This window comes from Etheostoma cragini, chromosome 8 (assembly GCF_013103735.1).
Source record: "Etheostoma cragini isolate CJK2018 chromosome 8, CSU_Ecrag_1.0, whole genome shotgun sequence".
NCBI classification, from domain to species: Eukaryota; Metazoa; Chordata; class Actinopteri; order Perciformes; family Percidae; genus Etheostoma; species Etheostoma cragini.
In genome coordinates, this window is record NC_048414.1 from 12,868,520 (window position 1) to 12,892,769 (window position 24,250).

At 37.6% G+C, this 24,250-nt stretch overlaps 3 protein-coding genes across 15 annotated transcripts in view; all 3 read right to left on the bottom strand.

The window, feature by feature from the left end:
• Positions 1 to 3: 3 nt before the first annotated feature.
• LOC117949652 (ubiquitin-associated protein 1-like) lies at positions 4 to 2,580 on the bottom strand. Its single transcript, XM_034880128.1, has 6 exons — positions 2,458 to 2,580; positions 2,242 to 2,381; positions 1,128 to 1,778; positions 875 to 1,045; positions 461 to 562; positions 4 to 360 (listed from the first exon to the last, which is right to left on the bottom strand). The coding sequence occupies exons 2-6, from the start codon at positions 2,362 to 2,364 to the stop codon at positions 226 to 228; spliced, it is 1,182 nt and encodes a 393-aa protein (XP_034736019.1). The 5' UTR covers positions 2,365 to 2,381; positions 2,458 to 2,580; the 3' UTR covers positions 4 to 225.
• A 629-nt stretch (positions 2,581 to 3,209) lies between these two features.
• clpxb (caseinolytic mitochondrial matrix peptidase chaperone subunit Xb) lies at positions 3,210 to 15,923 on the bottom strand. 3 transcript variants are annotated; one of them, XM_034880091.1, is made up of 15 exons: positions 15,602 to 15,922; positions 15,013 to 15,088; positions 13,982 to 14,142; positions 13,750 to 13,864; positions 11,778 to 11,932; positions 11,494 to 11,653; positions 10,485 to 10,526; positions 9,706 to 9,882; positions 9,435 to 9,599; positions 7,775 to 7,863; positions 5,736 to 5,900; positions 5,332 to 5,631; positions 4,810 to 4,902; positions 4,616 to 4,722; positions 3,210 to 4,479 (listed from the first exon to the last, which is right to left on the bottom strand). In XM_034880091.1, exons 2-15 carry the CDS (start codon positions 15,065 to 15,067, stop codon positions 4,389 to 4,391), a joined length of 1,875 nt encoding a protein of 624 aa, XP_034735982.1. In that variant the 5' UTR covers positions 15,068 to 15,088; positions 15,602 to 15,922; the 3' UTR covers positions 3,210 to 4,388. The 3 variants fall into 3 exon arrangements, with proteins under 3 accessions (XP_034735982.1, XP_034735981.1, XP_034735983.1); XM_034880090.1 differs by having other exon boundaries at positions 15,573 to 15,922; XM_034880092.1 differs by lacking the exon at positions 10,485 to 10,526 and having other exon boundaries at positions 15,573 to 15,923.
• Positions 15,924 to 17,234: 1,311 nt separating this feature from the next.
• The window catches only part of LOC117949628 (gliomedin-like), a 9,931-nt gene continuing 2,915 nt past the window's right edge, over positions 17,235 to 24,250 (bottom strand). Inside the window, exons 6-24 of one of the 11 annotated variants that reach the window (XM_034880063.1) lie at positions 23,707 to 23,835; positions 22,740 to 22,796; positions 22,521 to 22,610; positions 22,348 to 22,437; positions 22,185 to 22,259; positions 21,426 to 21,518; positions 20,760 to 20,846; positions 20,590 to 20,664; positions 20,342 to 20,410; positions 20,111 to 20,191; positions 19,493 to 19,579; positions 19,353 to 19,409; positions 19,119 to 19,199; positions 18,937 to 19,026; positions 18,734 to 18,808; positions 18,472 to 18,540; positions 18,180 to 18,305; positions 17,930 to 18,080; positions 17,235 to 17,828 (exon numbers count right to left, since the gene is read on the bottom strand). In XM_034880063.1, the coding sequence (XP_034735954.1) occupies positions 17,366 to 17,828; positions 17,930 to 18,080; positions 18,180 to 18,305; positions 18,472 to 18,540; positions 18,734 to 18,808; positions 18,937 to 19,026; positions 19,119 to 19,199; positions 19,353 to 19,409; positions 19,493 to 19,579; positions 20,111 to 20,191; positions 20,342 to 20,410; positions 20,590 to 20,664; positions 20,760 to 20,846; positions 21,426 to 21,518; positions 22,185 to 22,259; positions 22,348 to 22,437; positions 22,521 to 22,610; positions 22,740 to 22,796; positions 23,707 to 23,835 (2,045 nt within the window). In that variant the 3' untranslated portion in view covers positions 17,235 to 17,365. Of the gene's footprint in view, positions 17,829 to 17,929; positions 18,081 to 18,179; positions 18,306 to 18,471; positions 18,541 to 18,733; positions 18,809 to 18,936; positions 19,027 to 19,118; positions 19,200 to 19,352; positions 19,410 to 19,492; positions 19,580 to 19,697; positions 19,779 to 19,923; positions 20,014 to 20,110; positions 20,192 to 20,341; positions 20,411 to 20,589; positions 20,665 to 20,759; positions 20,847 to 21,425; positions 21,519 to 22,184; positions 22,260 to 22,347; positions 22,438 to 22,520; positions 22,611 to 22,739; positions 22,797 to 23,706; positions 23,836 to 24,250 lie in introns of all 11 variants that reach the window. The other 10 variants (XM_034880062.1, XM_034880064.1, XM_034880067.1 and 7 more) reach the window with 10 other exon arrangements.

The window sequence follows — 24,250 nt, forward strand, 5'->3', positions numbered from 1 at the left end:
TTTATCCTTACTATTTGTAATTATTAATTATCTTGTCATTTCTAATTGTACAATACATGCATGTTTACGTTCTAGCCCCTATGGTTGAGTTGCAAAGGTTCATGTTGACTCTAAGCCTAAGGCAGTATGTTAAGGATTCCATTTGACCACACAATATCTTTAGGACATCTCACATAATGTAGAAAATGATCTTTTCTCCATGCAGACTAGCAATGGATGTCATGTTTAAGACATGCGTGTCATGAGTTCTTCAAGAGCCCTCTCACGGTTATTTTCATGAACAAGCAGCACTTCTTTGATAGCACTTTGCTGGAATCCCATCTCATTAAACAGAGTCAGAAGACGCAGGAACTCAGCAGCCTGAAAAATAATTTTAGTTAATAATGCACATTAAGGTATGGCTGTAGTGGGGCTTTATTGTAACCTTTTTGGAAAGTAAATACGTAGGAGTAGGAGTCACCTTGCTCTCACAGTTTTGAAACATCTCCAAGGCCTCCTCCACCTGTGCTTCATCATAACCCTGCTCACACAGACGGCCATTGGCTACCAGGTATTTTAGGATCTGTTGACAACAGGACAAAGGATCGAGAATGACATGCTGAGTCTTCATAATGTAGAAATATCAAGTCAGATTAGCAAAAATAAGACCTTTTGGTTATGTGAACCCACATGTGTCAATAAGAATCGGTTTTGTTGGTGTATTTTCTGCCAACTTATTACAATTACAAAAAATGCTTTATTGTTATGTGGAAGTTTTCATTCTACAGTTATCAAGCCTGCAGCTACTGAAGGTAAATGAAAAGTATTTTATTTATGCATTGTCAGGGTTTATAAACCGTTGATTAACAGCATCTGAACACAAAGTGGTGCCTACCTTCTCCGGGCAGTGATAGCCTGTCTTCTGCAGAGCCAGAATCGCTGTGCGTAAAGGGAAGCCCTTCTCTGTGATGGTTTCAAGCAGCTCCCTCTCTTCCTGGCTGAGGGCTGACACCAATTCTGCTGCTGAGTCAAAGAAAACTCCACGAGAGCCACCAGTCCTGTGGGTCTGATGACAATAAAATAAAAGAGAGGTAAGAACAGAAATCATAAATATTTTTCTCCGAGACACTGACAGAAAAAAGAAAAACCTTCTGTCTGTGGTTTCTGACAACAGGCCCTGCCGAGGAGGGTCGTTGTTGCTGCATTCTGGGTGAAAAGTGAGCAGGTGGTGTGTCCTGGGAGCACCTTCTCCCCACAGAGCCCGGTGGACGCTGCCTCTTTTTGCCGTTCTTCTGCCCATGAGCCACGGGGCTGCCCTGCTGTGACCTGTGCTCCTCCAGAGCTCGCAGAGGTTGTCTGCAGTCTTGGAAAGAAGGTGAAGAGCCTCTAAAGACCTGAGGTGACGCAGGCTTACTGCGGTGAGGGGAAGGACCCAAGTGCATGTCTTTGTGTCTGGAGTGTGGGTCTTTGGGTGCAGCGCTCCGGGGCCGCTCTCTGCTCTTGGTGTAGCGAGGTGCATCGTCATTGGAGGAGGCTTCATTATCCTCATAGTAACCATCTTCATCCTCAGAGTCAGATACGAGGAACCTGACAGTGCGATGGTGCAGCCAGGGAGTGTCCGCAGAGTTCAGGCTGTGACTGCGGGGTCGAGGGTTCGGGTCCCACTGGTCGCTGCTCCTGCGATTGGCCTTGAGGTTCCCCTTAGGGCTGCTGAACATCAGCCAGTAGGGGGGGCAGGAGGGGGCCTGGCAGTCAGGCTGCTGCCCAGTTAAGATCAACTTCTCCAGGTTGAATCCATACTGCAGTAAAAACAAACAAAAGATTTTTAGCAATAGAACCTAAACACAGCAGACTCCAGTCACTGTAGGAAAAGTACCGATAACATTCACAATGGCTCTGTTAGACAGCGGCCCCTGGAAGCCAGCATGCACAATACCACTTTAAAACTGAAGCAGCAAAATAATTATCATGGATATTAATTATATGCTGACAATCTTTATCTGGGCTGTAGCAAATGTAATGTAGTAACGCAGAATTGTACTAGGAAGCAAGCATCTCTAAAAATACATTTCAATGAAATTAGGCCAATTGGACCTCTGTTCTGTTTTCCCAAAAATGTATCTGATGAATAACTAGGAGAAGAAATATCAGTTTCTTTGAACAGAAATCGCATCAGAAAAATCTATAAGTCAGATAGATCACTGCTAATGAAGTAATCCCAAAAACTACACTTAGAAACGTGAATGTTCACTTCAATGTGACCTCAGTATCTTGTAGTATCCGGTGGCAGTCCGGTACAGTGATGTCTGGAGCCGTCACACGCAGCACTTCCTCGTCCAGAGGGCCTAGTAGGGTCTGAAATGGGACATCCTCCAGAGTGTTCATTTTCACCAACAAATGACCTTCATCAGAAAAAACAAGTTCCTGAGTTTAAAGTTATGCAACTCAGACCTTCATTGCCATTTTATTAATACCAACCTTCGTCAGGTTTTCTCTCACGTCCACAGCCCTCTGAAGCATTGACGAGTAACTGACTAACGCAAAGACTTTATCATACGTGATAAGCCTCTTCATCACTAAGCCTCTGACATCATCGGAGGAGTTGTTTACCTATACGACCCCACACACTTCTTTTGTAATCCTACCTGCACAAGTACAAATAATGGAGTATTTCAACATATATACGAGAGTAATAGTAAATAATATTTTTCTGATTGTTTGACTATTAACACATTAACGATGCAAGATATATTTTTTATTCAATCTTTAATCATTTTCCATATGTATTTAAAGCCATGTTTCAGACTGACTTTGTAATTTCAATCAGGATTTGAAGTAGGATTAGGCAATGCTGAGGTAACAAAGAACAGCACAATACTTTCCAGAGATTAGCCGATTACATAAATACATGGCAGCAGTGTGTACATGTATCACATTCATTTCTTGTTTCATTATCTTTGGTTGTGTTGAGAATGTTTGAGAAACATTTTTAATACACTGACTTTGGAAACCAAACTCTTTAAGGGTGTACTTCCTGGTTTGCGGACAAATTTGAAGGTAAAGAACAATTCAAATTCTGTACAGAGATTTACATTTTATTTGTATATTTTAAACAATCACAATACAAGATTCACAAACATGGGGAACTTACAGGTTCTGTTACAGATCTCTGAAAACAGAAAAGCAGTTTTTCAAATTTAACTGAAAGAAAAGGAAACTTAAAAGCAATGGAAGAACATATTTAGTTTAGTCTTATTTTATAGCACAGACAGCATTTTAGAGAGCACAGCAGCGTTGTTCGGTTCAGTCAGAGAGCATTTAGAATTGATTCAAAGACGTGTGTATTGAGATACCATTTAGTAACAGGATATTACATCACTACCGATGAGGTTTAGTTTATAATGTTGGGGCACACAAACAAAGTAAAATAGGTGTGATGTGCTTAAGGGTGTCTGACTACGTGGGTGGAGTGGGATCCAACCATCTGTGAAAAAGAATATCTATCCGAATCCGCACAGTGAAGCTTGATAGTGAAATTTTAAAACGTGATTCATTCACGTACTGTATGTTGGAGGATATCTAACACAATACAACTTCAGAGGATACCTCATTACCACAGTCTTCTGATCCAGTTCTGTCATAAAGATGTCTGGAAAACACGGATACATTCCCTAGAGTGGCTACAAGAGCAAGAAAAACACGGAAAAATAACCATTCCGGCTGTTTAAAAGGTTACCATCATTTTTCACCTTCTGTTTAGTGTGCTGGTGCGTTACACTTCACAACGTGTTTTGTGAACTTTAATTAGAGGTCACATCATACAAACGGTTTATAAATTGAGCGTAGCTCAGCAGTTACAGCCAAGTTTTAATGTGAACACCATTATCACAATGGTGGTGAAGACCATCAAAATAGTCCTCTGCTCTTGGAATATTGTGGCCTTATGATATCAGGCATCAGTTGACATGGTAACATCACATCTACACTTCCTTAGCTCCACTTCTTTTCGAGTGTTCAGTAGGATCCCATAATATCCATTTGCTTCCCTTGCCAATACAGCCCATCACCACAAAAAAAGAGAAAACAAACTAGCTCCAAATAATTTCATGAATAAAATTGCATTATCTTTATATAGATAAAAATGTTAACAATCCCCAGAGATTGAAATATTTTATAAAAGGTCCACCCTGCGAGGGCACTGCTAGAGAATTAACATCTGATGCACGGGACCAAAGGTTGTTACACTCTTAACTTGTTCACTGTAAAAACCCTCTCCCATGGAAACCACGAGCCATCGTTACCTCGGCTTGTTTGTCAGGGGCTAGAGTAAAACCCAGAGTTGTGAACCAGACGTTCATAGTGATCTAAAGATTTCAGTGACTGTCTTTGGGTGAACTGAGTGACATGGTTCAGTTGTTAGCAGCGTCTGCCTGCCGAGGCCAGTTCTCCTCCTCAATGCCTGAGTCGTATTCCTCTTCTGTAGACTCCTTGGCTGGAGCTCTGAAATTCAAATGGAAACTCCAGATTAGGTTTCAAACCACACAACATTGGAGACGCTATAAACTGGGCTGAAGGAATCTGATCTCCAACATGACACGCACACGTAGCGATGGTTTGTGAGCAGAGAGATCCTGACCTGACATATCTGGGTTGTGATTTTCCTTGGACAATGTCTTTGTTCAGCTCAACAGCGATGATGTCAGAGTGTGGCACCTCGAACATGGGCTCTAGAAGGAGCTTTTCCTATTCAAAATAAAAACATTTTTCATCAACATAAATTAAAAATAAGTTTGAAATCCTTGGCAAATTGAAAAAAGAAAAATTACATACCATGATGGATCTGAGCCCACGAGCTCCAGTTTTTCTCTCCAGGGCCATCCTGGCTATGGCCCTCAAGGCACCTGGAGTCACATTGAGTTCACACTGAAACAAAAACATTGCAAATTACTTTCAACTCTAAACATCCAGTCCTTTAGATCTAAGAAAAATGGACACCTCATGTTAGATTAAGTCCTAACATTTCCTTTTCTGTAGATCTGATAGACAAGGGGGCTGCCTTTCAACTACCAGTGAGACAATAAACTATGCACCAGCAGATATACGGTGTGTGTGTGTGTGTGTATTTGACTAGGTCATGCTGCATTGGAACCCTTAGTGAGGTAAAGCAGTGGTCTCATTCAAATGAATGAAAATGTTAACGTGAAGTCCAAATTCCCTCAAGGTGCATAAAGGAGGGACACCTTGGTAATACTTAAGAATAGAAATCTATACACCAACTCTGGTATACTGGTCTAAGTTTTCATCATGTCCCAAATGAATGAGGTTTGTTCAACACAGTGCTGCTGCCCTTACTTTGTCCATGCTGAACAGAGCCTGGTACTGGGGCACAACAGCATTGCGTGGTTCAGTCAAGATTCGGACTAGCGTTTCTTCATCCAGGCTGTGCAGAGGAACGACCACAGGAAGTCGACCAACAAACTCTGGGATCATTCCAAACTCAATCAGGTCCCTGGCCTCAACGTGCTTCAGCAGCCTGTCCTTCTCCTCGATCTCTGCCACTGTGTCGGTCTCGCCGCTGGTGTTGGCCAGGTCTGCGGCAGCTGCTGCACGGCGCCCTTTCCCCAGGTTGGAGGGAGTTCCAAAACCCAAATACTAAAGAGTTGTCAAACATGAGGACCAAGTTAAAAAAGCTGGAATTATGACAAACAGATTAATGTCTGTCGACAGTCAGTACATATGAACCCTGTTAAATTTACCTTTTCATTCTTTCTTCTGCTGATGATTCTGTCGAGTCCGTTGAAGGCACCGGACGCAACAAACAGAATGTTTGTTGTGTCTACCTGCAGCGTTTCTCCTCTCAGTTTCCTGGAGTTTTTCTCAGGAACATTGACGACTGTACCCTCCAAGAGTTTTAGCAACCCCTGACAGAGGAAAAGGAAAAAAAATGCACATAACTCAAGTTAAGGTCAACTAATATAAGACAAAGGGCCGGCCCATGGTATAAGGCAATCTAGGGAAACGCCAAAATGATTGAGGAATAGTTAAAGATAAAAAAAAGAAAAAACTATTTTCAACTATTACTTAATAGTTTTACAAAAGAAGCCAAGAAAACAGAACTAAATCCCCTATTTAAAAAAAAGGACCTATTTTCTTGGCTGTCCCCGGCATAACGCCACCGCATCACAGCCCTGGTGCTCGTTACCTGTGCTCATTATGGGGGAGGAGGGCAGGAGAGTTATCAGAAGTTAGTGACACGGACGTCACTGGTTCATAAACCAGCTATGTCAAAAAAAAAAAAGACAGATGCTCTCAGAAACCCAGGGTCGAATATCAAGAAAAGGAGGAAAACAACCTTGAAAAAGACAGAGGTGATGTGTTGAATCAATTAGTTTTCTGTTACTATCATCTGTTTATGGTAGCTTGTTATGGATGGGTGATAGTTGTGTCTATGTGTTCTTATTTAGCCAATTAATAGCTAGAATCAACGTAATGTCACAAGTTTTTATTGAGATTTTTGAGTACTTATGTATGAGTAAGCTTATGTAACATTAATAGCATGTTTAAGCACTCGCGTGTTAAATGTCAAAGAGCAGCATGCATGCATGCATGCATGCATGCAAGGAGTGCAAACAAAATAGATATGTGTGCATGGTGTAGGTAAATTTAGGCTTCTAAGGCTCAGGAAACCATTAAGATAAGCTGAAAACTATGCTGTTTATGTGCTGCTCTGAAGAGAAAATATACCATACTATTTCTGAAAGTACGTTTTTTTCATTGTGTTTTTATCAGTACTTTATACCTACTATATAACAGCATGTTGACAATATCAAATATGAATTTGAATAAACCCAATACACTATAAATGCAGCATTGTAAGAAAGGGGCTTTGCTTCTATCCAATGGGTTATTTAAGTTTGTTTATGCTGATTCTTCAGAGTCTGTCAGCACTAAAGAGTTTGGGTTGTGTACTCTTACTTGCAGGAGTTTGAATGACTTTTTTAAAGGAATAGTCATGACCACTATTTCTGTAGTTAAAATTATCTTGATTTAGCAGTTTTTCTAGTCAAATATTGAAATTATATGTAAATGTAAATGTAAATGTGCTGTATTTATATAGCGCTTTTCCAGTCTTAACAACTGCTCAAAGCGCTTTTACATCTACAGGAAACATTCACCATTCACACACATTCATACACTGTGGCCGGGGCTGCCGTACAAGGTGCCACCTGCTCATCAGATAAACATTCACACACATTCACACTCCGATGCGCAGCACCGGGGGCAACTCGGGGTTCAGTGTCTTGCCCAAGGGCACTTCGACAATGACTGCAGGGGCGGGGATCGAACCACCAACCTTCCGATTGGCAGGCAACCACTCTACCACTGAGCCACAACCGCTTATATATTGGTATAAACTGATCCCTAATATTTTTTTCTGTTTGGAATGTAATGCTTATTATGTAATTATTAACTGGGTATCGCAGCAGCTATTGTATTTACACTATTTTGTAAAATACCCCTTGTTTTACAAATGCTCATCCTTTCTTTACAGATGCACTTTTAAATCCTTCCCCTGCTATCCCTGGGCCATCAGCTGATATCTTGCCAAGGACATATAGGGCCGGCACTGACAAGACAGAGGAACAAATAAAAGGTAACCAGTGACTGTAAGTAATAAATCTGCTGCTGTATTTCTTAATCCAAACTCTCTCTCAAAATATGTATTCGGAGATTAGGGTCTATCAAACAAACTGCATTTAAGTTTTATTTAGTGCAACTCTGGTTGAATACTGACCTGCTGGACTCCCTCTCCTCCTACATCTCTCAGCTGATGGATTCCAGGCACACTGCCAATCTTATCAACCTCGTCCAGAAACACAATACCTGCACATGAAAAAAAAGTTGGAGCCAAGACAGCTCAAGTTTCACTTCTTGCAATGACATCAGAAAGTCCCTGTCTTTAATACACTGTTATTGTTTACTTCAGATTTCATATTACACTATACATAATTCACTTTTAGGGCATTTTCACACCTACCTCATTTGGACCTAAGGTTACACTGAATCTTACAATCCGGACTTTCTGACTTTTTAGTTAGGTCGAAAACAAAAAGAGCCACCACAGTAGGGGAGAGCTACCCTGGAAATCCAGAGTTCTTGCAAGAGCACAATCTGAATTTGCTCAGTGAGTTACACAGACACTGAGTAATGTTGCTCATTAACTATGCCCTTGTAGACAAGCTGCACCAATCACATTGGTGTATCTGATATAAGCGTGCCAGAGCCAAGTTGATGACGATAACAGATAACAGTTATCAGTTGTTGTAGACAGTTGTTGTGATTGATCGTAGTGTCATCCAATTGCATGCAGTGACATTTTCAAAAGCACGCTTTGTGCCGCACCTCAATGGGTGACTTTTATTACTCAATGAATCCTTGATCTGTCACATTTGGGTCTGAATTTCCAGGCTAGTGTAGAGCAGCAGTCAGTTGAAAAAGCTCTGACAAAAGAAAATGCCCTCATGTTAAAAAAGTCTAATGTGAGGAAACACTTCTGAGTCAATAGGTGCAGGGCAGTGGAAAATCCCCTTTGTAAAAAAATGACACTGCTGTTTACTTTTGTTAATCAATTTGTTTTTTTAACTTCTTCCTGCTTCCTTCCTCTTCCTGCTAGCATGTCCAACTAGATCAAGCCAATAACGCATTCCTTGAAATCTGCTATAAAATGTACACATTTAAACAGGTTGTAGCTGAATAATGCAGTACTTGATTGAGTAAAATTGATGTAAAATTAAACAAATTTAATCTTTACATGGATAAAGTAGTATGATTGTTATTGCATTTCCTTCCTAACTTTACATTTTGTTGTGGCCAAAATGATCTTGCTATATTTGAGAGCGCAGTAGTCAATGCAATAAATGTAGCACCATCATCTATAACAAATAACAGGGTGATAATAAATAAGCAACTGTTTGCTGTCCTACTTTCTTATATTGTACACTAACTAATGGTGGAAAGAGGCCTTTTTGACACTGTCATGATATTCATACGGACTAAAATTACTTTGTGGCTGGTCTTAAACTCTGGATTTGTGTTTTACATTTACCCTTTTTTATGTTTTCTGTAAGCGCTATATATATATATATATATATATATATATATTATTTTATTTTTTTTAATACTTCCAACAAAATAAACTGTATACCAATTTTACTGAATTCAAAAAGCTCATAATGTGAGAAAGCATGAGTACTCAATTCTTCAAAGCCCTATCCAATGTGATTTATCCATCTTTGATTAAAAAATTTATTTAAAAAAATAGTATGGTTAAGGACAGATCAGAGTAAATGTTTTGCGTTATTTACAGTTGCTACAATTTGTTTTGATTATAATTTTTTTGAAAAAACATGATACTTAGCATAGGAAACTACACCAAAGCAAGTCCCTCTGCCCACCTTGCTGTGCTTTCTCCACTGAGTAGTTGGCATCTTGCAGGAGTTTGGCAATAACTGACTCGATGTCTTCTCCCACGTATCCAGCTTGAGTTAGTGTGGTGCAATCACATATTGCAAAGGGAACGTCCAGACAACGTGCCAGTGTCTGTGCCAACAATGTTTTTCCTACAAAAAAAATTTTGGCCAGACACATTCATATTTAGTGTAAATAATAATGATCTGAGTGTTACTGTGCAAAAGTATAATTTAGGTAAATGTTGACAACACAAACCTGAGCCAGTTGGACCTAAAAGTATGATGTTGCTCTTCTCTAGTTTAATTTCAGTGTGTGTGGAGTCCAGGACCTCCCCGCCCCTCTTCTCCTGAGGTGCCTGCTGGCTTGCCTGTTGCTGCATGGACGCCCCAAGAGCATTTCCATGAGGACTTATCCCCGCAATCTGCAGCAGTTCTGCAAAAATAAGCAAAGCCACAGATGCAAGCTTTGTGACTGAAAAGTAGGAACCTCTCTAGGAATTGTATGTAAAACAGACCATTCATTGATATATGTCGTATTGTGCATAGAAACATTTCCATGTGAAGGCTAAAAATGTGTGTGCCCTAGTCTGTGCCAGTGTAGAGTTACTAAGGGAGGTGAGCTGGAATGAAAAAAGCTGAAATACAGATGTGAATGTGGGTTACTGTGTTACCTTATCTTATTGTCCGCATTAAGTATACTGAAATATTGTTGCTTTAGTTTCTGTAGCTAATTTGTAGACACTGTAAATCGGTTGTCACTAGACCATAACTGGAGCTGTATTTCCTCAAAATGATATAAACTGTTTCATCCGGTGTATTGATTAATCGTTTTATAATCTAATTCTTTGGGTTGAGCATGACTATAAATCCATTAATAAAAATATCTACCTGGAAATCGCAGAACAAAGCTCTGAGGAGTCAGGGCTCTGTACATTTTGGCATTTGTGCAACTCATGAAAGAAAATTCTGTTTCAGTGTTATGACTTTTTAAAGTGGCCTCTGATAAAGATAAAGTAGTGAGGACTAATCACTTACTTGTGAATCTGTACTCATCCTCTCGTCTTCTCATCTCTAGCTCTACAGGGAGAGGATGAAAATACTCAAATTAAGATTATCATTAATCATTAGCATTATGACTACAGTCCTGCAAAATTGTTTGTACAGTTGTGTGATCAATATTGTACAAATGCCAAATAATGCTAATACTATGATTTAAGACAAGTTATAATTGAAGGCCACAGCTGAAACCTCTGATCAGTGATTTGTTCAGATGTTATGATTAAATGGCTTAACTTGTAAAAGAAATTGTATTGCTTTAACGTGACAACTTGAACAATTGCAAATGATTTGTTTCAGCACTTGTTTGTCAACAAACTGTTCCTGCTAAAGATCACTACTGTAATCTTGCATGATTGCGTCTTTTATGTGTTTAGTTTAACAGGAGCTTCAATGAAACAGCCTGTTTTTTGCTTCTTTAATTGTGTGAACAATCCCAGAATCAAATTCAAAACCATAAAACAATAGAATTTAACTCTTCAGTTTTAAACTCCAAGTCCTGCTGCATGCCATTCTCCCTCCCTCCCTCTCATATTTCCTGTCTGTCTCTGCTCTCTGTTGTAGAATGACAACCAAAATGGGGCCCAACAGCAGGTCAAAGCTCAGCAATGGAAGAGTAAAATAGCTGTTGTCCAAACACAGAAGATACAGAGAGCCTTTTGTCAAAGTCAATTGATTGAAAAAATAAGGTTTTCTTTACCTTGGGAGCTTTTAATCTTAGACACGAAAATAGTTTTGAGTCTTTCAAACAATATTAATAGACTACAATGATGGTCAGGTTTACAGATGGAGAGGAAACCGTAAATTGTCTAATGCAAGTAAATGCAGTGGAAACTTAATACATGTGCATTATGTATTAAATGGTTTAAATTAAACTAAAAAAAATATATACCAAAGACAGAATAGAGTTGTCCAATGTAAACTGGTGAGGAGTTACACTAATAAGCAGCAGAATAAAGCAATATCTAAAGACAACAGTAATACTGACCACGAGGTGTTAGAGACGGCTGTTTTTCCACTTCCACCTGCTGCCGACTGCCAGCAGGGATGTTGTTGTAGATGCGCTTGTAGTGATTGTACACAGCAACTGCTAACACCTTTTTTGCATAAGACTGGCCAACAACGTACTTATCGAGGTAAGCATATATCTGGGGAGAAAAATAGGTTTACACTTCATAACAGTATAACAGACTGACTAATACAACAAGTTATGTTAAACTTAACTGAAAGTCCTTTAAAAGCATATTTTGTCTTCCTGCTTCAATTCCTCACCTTCTTGGGTGGAGGGGGAGGTTTCTGTGCAAAAGCCAGTTTCACTGCCTCCGCAGCAGATTCTGGCTCTTTGTTTAGTCCCTTCTTAGAGTCCGTTTCAGACAGAACCACGAAAAAGTGATGGCATTTCTCACATTTGACAAACCGTGTTGATGCTACAAAAGAACAACAAAGAACACATTTAATATTAAAACATTTCCCAACCTTGTTGAAAGACACGCTTGAGACATTTACAGCTTAACAATTTTTCAAGGTTGCAGATGATCAAGCTGACTGACCTTCAAACCAGAAATAACTCAGTTTAGAATGAAAGGTTGGCTCATTGTGCTGAAATGGAGTATTTGGCCAAAGCTGGTCTGCTGCTGGCTCTGACCTACATGGAATTAAAGGTGCTCTAAGCGATGTCACGCGTGTTTTAGGCTACATTTGTTATCCACAGCAAACATCTCCTCACTATCCGCAAGCTGCCCGTCCCCAGAACACACTAAAAAACTGAGGTCTATTTAGACAGGCCAGGGTCTACAAACAGCAACAAAAACAAACTGTGCCCACCTGCACCACGAAGCAAACACAAACAGTGTTCCAGCCCATAACCAACAAGAATGATTTGGGGGTGGGGGGTTAGTGTGCGAAAGCACAGAAGGGAATGGGAGGGAAAAGGATGAGTGAGCTAGTCTTGTTTCGTTTGAAAATAATTTCAACGTCAAAAAAAGTAACGTCACCCAACATCGCACCTTTAATCTACATGATGCAACAGGATAAATTCCTGGTACACATGTTGCCTAGTATTACCTCACATAGTACCTTTTTTTTTCTCTCTTTACAATGCACTTCAATAAGACAACCAGACGCTGAATTGTCATTGCTACATGACAACACATTGCTCCTTGTATGCATCATGGAGGTGAAAAACAAAACTAGAGACAAACCGGAGATTGATTGTGCAGACAGACACAATGGATTTTTATTTCACTATCTACTAATGTTCTGCTTAGTCTGTGAGTTTTCTGTATTATTCAATTTCAGTTCCAACACTAGGTAAAACTTTACATTTTAGATTAAAATATTAAACCAATATCCACCTTGTCTCTGTGGACTCCACGAGAACATGACAGATTTTACAATAAATAGCATATGAATGGTACGTTATAAACCTCTTAACTAGGAACATTTATTTTAGAGACAACGTAAAAGCAAGTAAATATTTTTTTTTGAAAGGGAGTTAAAATGAATACGGTGGAGGGTGATTTTATTTACAATGTAGGTGGACACTAGTGACTCATGGTGAGTGGTTGAGCAATCCAGTCACTGACACAAACTTTACAATGTCAGACAGTTTCAGAAGTTAGAAAACAAACCAGTGCCGGAACAGTACATCTGATTGTTTAAGGAGGTTTTGTTTACACCACAAACCAAACAACACTTTTAAGCAGTATCTTATAAACTCAAGTGATGACAATGAAACCAATCCCTCAGCGTTTACTTGCAGGTCTTTACTAGTTTGACAAACAGTGGCAGGAAATTTCTTTTTGTGGTGGTTCATTTGTACCAAAAAAAAAAAATGTCAGTTGGTTTAATGGCTTGTTTAAAAAACAAAACCACATTTCAACAAAGAATTGGGGATAAAAATAAGAATTTGTACTTTCTGTCTTCTTTTATATCTCTTCATCCATGTTACATGGTATCGAACAATGTTAACCATATTTCTTCAAGCACCAATGATGCCGGACATTTACTGTTTGATGCCGTGTTACATATTCTGGATAAAGAATCTCTCTTGTAACCTTTCCCAATATTTTATTTTGTTCTTTTAGTGAGCATTGTTGTGTTTAAATGTAAAACATCTGTGACAGATGTCCCCAGTTACCAAATGCCATATTCCTTTACACCAACTCTTCTTAAACTTTGCACCTAAATTGCACATCATGTATGCTTTGGTAAGTAGTGGTTGAATATTAAGAAGCTTACTCACATACAAAGGTCTCTACATGTGTGCAGGGATCTCCACATTTAGGGCAGCGTAGCTGGCTTCCCCCCTTGCCTGATCCTCCAGAGCCAGAAAGTCTCTTCCCCTCACTGAGGTTTTTCTGAGTAAATACGACTGCGTTAGCACATATCAGTTTTCTACCATCTCCTCTATTTACAGATTGGTACTAGTGTCATAGAAGAGAGCAATAAATAAAATGAATCCTCAGAGAGATTACCTTTCCACTATCACTTCCACTATCCTTTGTTGTCCCATCCTTAGCGGCATAGCAGACAGCAGTCTCTGAAAACGACCTCACCCGTACCTGGGGAGGTATGTGAGTTTCCCGAGACCCTTGACGACTCAGAGAAAACAACTGGATCCGGGAGCAGGACAATCCTGTAACAACAAAATCCCTTTTGATTCCAACAACATTGTGGCTTGTGAAAATACATTTTAAATGAATTACAAAGATCATGTTATTTTAAATTATGAATACCTTCACAACATATTACCCTGATTAATAATAATTAGGCAACAAGCAAATAGCAAAATAATTCCCAAAAAGTTGATTATGCCATTGCTGAATGAATAGAAAATGTATCTGCCAACATTTTAATATTCAGTTGACCATTTCATAATTGTTGAAGCAAAAATACCAAACAATTTTTGCAGCTTCTCTAATGTGAACCAATTTTCTTTGTCATGTATGATAGAAAATTGAATCACTTTTGGGTATTAAAACGGGTAAAAACCCAAATAATAAAAAAATAATAAAAAATAAAAAATTGATGTCTTCTGGGGGAAACTTCACAAATTAATAATGAAATAATTGTTTGCAAATTAATTGATACTGAAAATAATTGTTAGCATAAAGCCCATAGGATTTATGTGCTCTAGCTGTTTGAGTGTATTTGTCATTTTGCAAGTGTGAAGGTCTCTGGTTTACCTAACAAGTTAGCTTAGCTATTGCTACATAACACTATTTTGTGTTTTACTAGCTATGCGTTTTCTTTATATGGTAATACTCTAGGAATTAAGTCACAGCTGTACAACTCTATGACAGGCTGGGGGATATAACAACTACAGTTTTCCTACATCTAACGTTAGTGAACAATTTCAGTGACTTTTCCACCTGCTGTTGACATTACGTGACTGATTATAACAGCGGTCGGCGTTAGCTGCAGAGCTAGCTAGCTACTTCAAAAACAACTAGCACAATGTCATGCAGCTTTAGCAAGGGGTGCGACGTTACTTTCTCATTCTTACCTCTGTGGGCAGTGTTTAGAAACAACCTGGCAGCCGAAGTGCATGGACAGGACATAACTTCCTTTGGCTCAAAATCCTGAAAATGAGCATAAAGTTAACAATGTATTGAGGGCAAAGTGAGTGGCTAACAGAAAGCAACAGAAGAGGCCGTTTGACGTTAAAACATGTCATAACTTCAACGTCACTGTTAGCATTAGCAAAGCCATTGACTATACAAGGTGGCCGCTAGTACTGCCTACTTTTGTAGAAATAAATTTAGTTAAACCACCTGAAATGTATTAATGGATTAGTCTATCATGGCTGAACTAGTCAACTAATTACCTCCTGCTATCTAACGGTAACGTTACTACCTAATGGCAGAATAGACTAAAATAAAAATGTTAACTACTTAAATTAGGCCCAATCCAGAGTTACATGAACACCTCTGTCTGAACAGACAGTTGTTAATCTGAGTGGCTTTACCCTTTAACAAATAGCTAGCTAGCAGCGCAAATTCTAATATTAGCTAGCTATACCTGCAACATGTAACGTTAACTAGCTAGCTTGCTGGTTTTACTCACAGGGCACGATGATGAAACCAGTCACGTACCGTTAGCTAGCTACTGGCACAGCGCCTTCAGAAGAAAACAAATATGCAAAGTCACTGCAGCAACTTTCGCTCTCTTGTTTAAGTTTGACAGGTCAGTGTGTCGCTCTAGCTAATGTCACAGTGCCTACAGTGGTAACGTATGCGTTGGCTCCTCTAGGCCGCTATTTCCCAGGTGGGACACGACCCAGTGATGTAACGTTAATGCTAACGCTGTTATGAACTACGGTTAACCAGCTAGCTACTAGCTAGCCTTCTCTATGGGTCCAGTTGCCATAGATATACAGCTAGCAGAAGTGGTTTAATCAGTGTAAGCAATATGGCGGCTTCGCTTATGTATATGCAGTTCACATCTATCCGTAGCACCTATCCAGATTTTATGAGATCTAGCGAGTCACGTTAATCCAAAAAAGGCGTAAACATGGATGACTGCTGGTGCGTTCAAAGGATCCTTGTAATGCCTTGAGTTTGGATAATCCTCGTAAATGTGTATTCAAGATAATTGCATTTTGAGGCCGAAAAAATAAACTATTCTGTTCAAGTTTTGCTCATGGTGGTCTATAATTAACTATAATAAAAAGTAAAAAACATTCCAGGCATGCTAGTAAGCTTGACTATAGTTAACCCAACCAACTGTAATGTAGAATAAGATGCCTGTCATTAACAAGCATATTTGTTTACAACACATATAAACAATCCACAGAGATATCACAAGAAAAAACTGAAAAGTATCAGAAACCTGTCTTGTCCTTGCAGTTTAAGGACAAAAAGCAAAGTCACCCTGTGTAAATAGACAACTAATTCGATTCTCCAGAAACTAATAAATAAGAGAAGGAAAAAACAGTTCTGCTGGATGCTATATGTATTGCTGTCTACTGCTCCTCTTAAAGCTATAGTGTGTAGTTTCCGCACTATTCGAAGTAATGACAACAACACTCTCGGAACGTCCAGATTTATTAATAATAATACATTGTCAGGGAGGCATCTATCTCGCCCAGTGTGCCCCATGTAGGCTGAGGCCTTTGCAGCAGCCCAGGTTCGAATTCGACCTGCGGCCCTTTGCGGTATGTCATCCCCCCATCTCTCTCCCACCTTTCCTGTCGATCCACTGTCACTCTAAAATAAAAGGAAAATTCCCCAGAAAAATAATCTTAAAAAAAAAAAAATACATTTTATTTGTTGGAGCTTTTCAGAACACCCAAGGACACCATACATCAATAAAAACAAAGATAGAAGCACAACAAATGTATCAATAGTAAAATCATGACAATTCCTCCAAGGTACAGACAGATCGAGAACTTCAACAACATAAACTAATGATAAGTAGTGCTAAATAGAAAAGATGGTGCAAATATGAAAAGATGTGCAGATAATCAGCATCACATAATACATTTGGGAAAATATTTTTGTATATGTACTTTGACCGTGAACATAAAAATCCATTTAAACAATTAATATTATGACAAATTCGGGTAAAATATTTTGTCCCAACTCCAATATGAATAGACTATTCATAACTGTTGCAGCTCTGTGAACCTTAACTAAATAAAACATTTTCATATTGCCCCAAAACCATTCATCATGTCATGCAGCTGCGTACATCCAGTATTGTTGTCTCTTATACAATATCGAACAATATCCAGTGTGACCTACTGCTGTAAACCGCTGTAAAAAATCAGATAAGTGTTTTTAAGAAATTCACATTAAGCAAAAATCCTAATTTAAAGACTAACTTTATTACTCATTTTACAAGCTTTGTGGTTATTTCTAGGTCTGTTTGAGTTCTACTTTGCAGATTTTCAAACTGCTGCTATCCCACATATACAGAAGCTTTTTGTTGGGATAATATGACAGCATAGCCAAGATGCCGTTTGCTGGCCTTAAATCAAAACTTGCATCCACTGGTCTCTCTCTCTTTAAATCAAAGGCATATGTAACTCTGCTGTCTTTGTCATCTGTAAAATATAGCACCCCACATACAATGAAAGCATTTCCTGCTTTAGATGTAGGGTAGCGAGTGTTCATGGTTAACTCCATATAGAATGGGTCAGGGTTAATCTTTCCAACCATCGTATTATCATCTGTATTTGATGCAAAAATGACCCACAGTCCGTTTTCATCCACAGCAAACTTAAAATACGTTTTTGAGTTGGGGAAAAGATAAGTCAGTTGGTGATATCTGCTGTTTTCCATGGTCAGAGTTTTTGTTCCACTGGTGTTCAGGTCAAATCTGTAAAACATTGATCATTGGTAAGTTAAGAAGAGTACATAGACACAAAAAGTTGATAAGGCAGAGGCAAAGTCTTATACATGTTTAACACAAACACTTACTTTATAAGTTTGTTTGTTCCTGCGTTGTGAAAGTAAAATGATCGTTTGTAGACAACATGACCACAGCCCTGGAAGAATCTCTTGACATCTATATTTTTGTTGCTGGAATCCTGTAATGCTGAATAGTTCCTGAGCTCTACCAAAAGTCTACCTAGGGAAGAAATGTTTCAGTGTTTAAATCCACAGTAACTCACAACTTACCTCTGTGATGAGTTACTTGAAGATTTGTGGTTGCTGTAAAAATAATCACCTGAAAAATGATCAGCTAACCAGTATTGACCTTCATCCTGTCTGGATGATTCGGACATCAAGGCTCCAAATGTACTTTGCATTTTGATGGCTGTCTCCGGACATTTAATAGATCTAAAGTTACACTCTAAATGAAAGAAGATGTACTTCAGTTTTTGAAAACGTAATCAGACAGACAGACAGACAGACAGACAGACAGACAGACAGACAGACAGACAGATAGATAGATAGATAGATAGATAGATAGATAGATAGATAGATAGATAGATAGATATTTAATAAAATGTTCTGACCAGTTTTTCTCCTCCTCTTATTGGTTGTCACATTGATTTTGTTGTTGGTCTGGAGTGGGTACGAAGATACTAAATATAAAAGAACAAAACGGTTAATTCATATATTTGAAAAAGATAGTGGATTCTGTTTGTAGCCAATATAAATAAATTAGATCAACATTTTAAACATCATAGTTGGACTTTGAGAAAATGAGAGACACATCTTTTCAATTCTTTAGTTAATATTGAAACCAAATATGGGACACAAGACACTTTTTTTTACCACTTTTCATGGGCGTATGGATAACGTTTCCACTGTTGTTAAAGGCGTTTCTCTCCATGTCTACAGAAAGTGAGGCTGTGTCAAAACAGGAAACATATATAAATAAATACTTAAAGACATTGATGGTGCTATAGTGCACCATTATAAATCATACAAAAGACAAAAGCAAGTGCTTTTAGGTAATTGTGAATTTTGTTTCCTACTTGTTAATAATTCAATTTGTGCCCCTGTAGCATTTTCTCTTGTGGTATCATTCAATGTGCCTTGACTGTTGTCTTGATGAAATGATCGCTCTAGAAAATAAAGGTATTTGGTTTAACATGTTTCTTTCAAATAGTCAAATATTGTCTTTACAGTCTTCCTGATGCTCAAAATGGTCCTTTACCAGCTTCCATGTTTGTGTTTAGAAGCTTCTCAGAGTCAGTCACCTCTCTGTTGCTGTGGACTGGATGTGAAGTTGGTGATTCTGCAGAAAGAAAGATTAGATTAGATATTTAACTAGAAGAGATGGTACATATATTGCATTTAATTATGTATAAGCTAAAACAACAACTGACACTAAATGTGTGAATTGATCAATACTTATAACAAAAAATGATACCAATAGACAGTTTCTTACCACTTTTCATGGGCGTATCACTAACTGTTCCATCATTTTGGACCACAGGAAGTGGAGCTGTTGAATGAAATGAAACAATAAATACAATGTTTTAAAATTATGGTCACTTGCTTTACTCATAATTACTGAGTATTTCCTACCTGTGAATAATTTAATTGGTCCATCTGTCACATACATTGTGTTGTTCAGGGTTTCTTGGCTGTCATCTTTATGTAATGAAACTGGCTCTAGGAAATAAAGGTTATTGAATTTAACATCACAGTCACTGGGATACTTTATGCACATTTTCTGCTAATACTTCTCCACTAACTTAAGAAGGATTTTGAATGCAGGGCTTTACTTTACCAGCTTCCATGTTTGTTTTTAGAAGCTCCTCAGAGTCAGTCACATCTCTGTTGTTGTCAGTTGGATGGGAAGTTGGTGATTCTGCAGGAAGAAAGAAAGATTACATATTCAACTAGAAGAGATAGTCTGCAGAAAGTTGAGCTGTTGAATGAAATGAAACGATAAATATAATGTTTTAAAGTTATGGTCATTCACTTTACTCATAATTCCAAACAGAGTTTCCTACCTGTTAATAATTGAATTGCCGCCTCTGCAGCATTTTCTCTTTTGGTGTTGTTTAAGTTACCATGGCTGTCTTGATCAAATGATACTGACTCTAGAAAATAAAAGTATTGGGTTTAATCATTTATTTTTCTTTCATATAGTCAAAGTTTGTCTTTACAGTCTCCTTGCTGCTCAAAACAATTGATTACCAGCTTCCATGTTTGTGTTTAGCAGCGTCTCAGAGTCAGTCACATCTCTGTTGTTGTCGGCTTGATGTGAAGTTGGTGATTCTGCAGAAAGATTAGATTCAACTAGAAGAGATGGTACACATAATAAATATTATTAAAACATGAAGTCTTAACTCAAAACAGCATATTATTAGAAATCCTTAACTCATATAATGATATAATGTACTGTAATGTAATTCCCAGTTTACTCACCAGTTCCAGTCCATCTTTCGCCGCTGGTCAAATTAAGCTTGTTGTTTTTCTGGGTTGAATTTGAAGAGTCTAATGAAATAATAATAAAAACGACGTATTTTCTTATTTATTAAAACATCCTATTTCTTTCATCCTTAGAGAGATATTGTGAGAAGTCTACAACTATTATAATACCTTTAATATTCCCTTTAATTGTGCCAAACTGTAACTGTAATCTTATACCTATTTATAAATAGACCGTTTCTTACCACTTGTCATAGGCATATCACGAACGGTTCCACTGTTATTGACAGCATCACTTTTTTGGTCCCCAGAAAGTGTAACTGTTGAATGAAATTAAATATTAAATATAATGTTTTGAATTTATTGTCACTCGCTTTACTCATAATTTAAAACGTAATTCAAAAGGGTTTCCTACCTGTTAATAATTTAATCTGCCCATCTGTAACATTCATTGTGTTGTTCAGGGTGTCTTGGCTGTCATCTTTGTTGAACGACACTGGCTCTAGGAAATTAAAGTTATTGAATTACATTACAGTCACTGGAAACACTTTTCTCCAGATACTTAGTAGAATAGATGAGAATTAAATGACTATATTGTCCTTATGCACAAGTGCAGTACCGGTGCACCAAGATTGAGGTAATCCCTTTACAGTGTCGACACGAAATATAAAAATATAAAGTAGGTAGGTAGTGCAAAAGAAAAGGGGGGGGGGGGACCTGGTGCACAGTCCTGAGAGAAACCATATACATATATAAAAATAGCTTCATATACACATTATGCGAAAAGTAGTTAAGTATTACTAACAAATAAATAAAAATTGTACTGTAATGAAATGAAATGGTTAAGTAATAAATAATAAATAAATAAATATTGCATAGTAATGAAATGAAATGGTTAAATATTTAATATTGCACCGTGTGAAATTGATAGATAGTTGTATGATGACACATATGTACTTTAACTCCAGAATGATTATGAGGGCTGTACTTGTATGTTTGCATGGTTGTATTAGTACTTTTCTGTAATTAAAAGATTTAAATATCTTCCACCACTTTTAATATAAAACTTTTAATCTCCTACCTGTTAATAAGGGAATCGATGTCGCTGTAACAGTCTCTATGCTGGTTTCAATCCACGTGTCATCTGTGTAGTCTGGACGAGGTGATACTAACTCTGTAGAAAAAAACAAAACAGAATTTGGATAAGTTTTTTAAACTGAAGTTCATGTTAAACAAGTTTATAAGATAAGTTAAATCTTCCCCAAGGAGGAACCAAGGTTGTTACAGCAGCACAAATCAAAAAATCAGAATCAGAAACAGAAGTACTTTGTTGATCCCCGAAGGGATATTCTCTGTTACAGTTGAAAGAAGTGTGTAAATACCAGAGTAGAAATATAAATAAAAGAAATATTACGAGTGTGGATGTGTACGGTATTTACATAGTTAAGGAATTGTAATGGTGAACAGTAATTATGAATAAGTAGTAGTACATTATAATTTAGCCGGTGTTATTGCACAAAACAGATAATATTGTACAGTTAAAACTAACTAAGTGTCTGTGTCTCAGCACCAAAAGCCAAAAGCACGCAAAGACAGCAGTAGTAAATATTAATAGAGAAAGTAAAAGAAGAAATATGAAGAAATATAAAAAAAATGAAAATTTAAAAATAGAAAACATTGTACAAGTGTAGTATAAGATTGTCCTAAAACAAAAGTGTAATACATTAAATTCAGTAATAAAGTCTTCCTGCAACTAAAAATGGTTGTTAACTAGATTTTATATCCATGCCCACATACACGTGATTTGGTCAATACAGTATACAATATGATAGTGTCTTACCACTTTTCAAAGTTGTCTCATAAATGTTTGCGCTTCCATTGAAAGCGTCACTGTTTTGGTCTGGAGAAAGTGGGGCTGTGGAATAAAACATTATGTAGCGATGTGGTAGGGCAGCCCCTTTAATTTGACTTTTACTTTGAATTAAAAAAAACACAGTCAATACCTGTTAATAATCGAATTGGTGCCTCTGTGACATACTCTGTGTTGGTATCAATTAAGGTGTTGTAGCTGTTTTCTGGATGAACTACTGACACTAGAAAAGAAAATGAAAAAAGTATGAAAGGTGGATCATGTTGTTAGGGTTGACTGTGAAGTTTTCCTCTCATGGTTGCTTACCAGAGTCCGTACTTATGTTTCGAGATTTTTCTGAGTCAGTAACATTCAATACATCTTTGCTCTCATCAGTTGGGTGTGGTGTTGGTGATTCTGTGGAAATAAATACATCATGTATTATTAGATAGCATATAACATTAGAGGAAGTTGAAGAACAGCCTACAATCTAAATAATTAATTTATGTAATTGTTGTACACTATAAATACTAAATTTATGCCTACCAGTCTCGTTGATTGTCGAGCTGCTGTTTTCTACATCAGTCAGGGACGAAGATGATTCTAAATATGTAGAATATGAGTAAAAAAGGAAAGTTAACTTTTGTAAACTTTCCTAAAATAATACTACTAATAATAATTTCTCCCAACAATACTATCAAAATGTTAATACCCAACACTTCATGCTGACATATTCCCCCCCATGTAGACACTAGACGATAAAAAGGTGGGAGTACTGCGTGGTTTTGTCCTTCTTGGAGAATAGCATATATCTGTACATGTCTATCCTTCTATTGAGAACCCTTGATATACATTTTATAGGTATTTCTTTCTCAGTGTTTTTAGACACAATACATTTTAGATTAGTTTTTTAGGCCAATAAATATATGATTCATTTTAGTTATTTATTTATTTAATCAATTTCCCAGCCAGAATTGTATTTCTGGCAGTGTGGAGATGCCTGATTTATTTCAGATTTAGACCTTCACATAGGCGAATACAGATGTATAATTGAACATTTTACCAGAAAAACAAAAAATCCAAAGAATTTAAAAATGTGCGGACTCTGTAGGCTGGTCATAATTTTGTCTAGGGGGGAGTGACCTTTGACATAATATCTCTAATATACAACCATGTAGTCAGTTTGGTTACCATGGATTCTTATGAGCCAGTGCATGACAGTTGTTTCCCCATATTGTCTAAACAACACATGTTATTCCACTGACCGTAGTGTGGTTAGAGAAGTTTCTATGGATGTTTTGTTACTTTGTGGCACCACCACTATTCTACATGAGAGATTATGCTTTAAAAATTTAAACTGACAAGTTCAAAAAGTTGATTTTGGGGTAACATTTGAATAAATTTTATTTTTTGTTTAGGCCTTGGTCTCGGTCATTTCTGTCAAAAGCTTTAGGGTGAGAAAAAAAACATGCTGGTTTATTGATTAAGGATTCTATGGAGATGTTCTTCTCACCCATCAACATGTTGGTTTGATGGATGTGTTCTCCGATGGTGTTGTTTCTCACTTCATTAGAATAACAAGCAGGACAGATTGGACCAGGTGAGGCTGCTGGACCTGGTGGACCCCTCGGACCAGGAGGACCTGGAAATATTAACATACAGTAGCTGCGAGTCAGACTTATAAAACTGACCTATTAAACAATACTATTGGTCAATGAGATAGGGTCTTCACAACAACAGTAATATAAAAAACAGGAAAGCACTAACTGGAGGGAAAATAATTAATTTGACCAAAAATAATAGCAGATTAGTCTGTTGTTTTCATTTGTTTGCTATTGTTATTTTTTTGTCTATTGCCTCCCACAACAAGATAAGGTGCTGAATAAAACATAGTAGCCATCTTGATATAATTACCAATAGTGGAGATTAACATCAAGCCTCAAGTTTACACACATATTCACAAACACACACACACACACATATGTATACAGTGGGTACGGAAAGTATTCAGACCCCTTTAAATTTTTCACTCTTTGTTTCATTGCAGCCATTTTCCA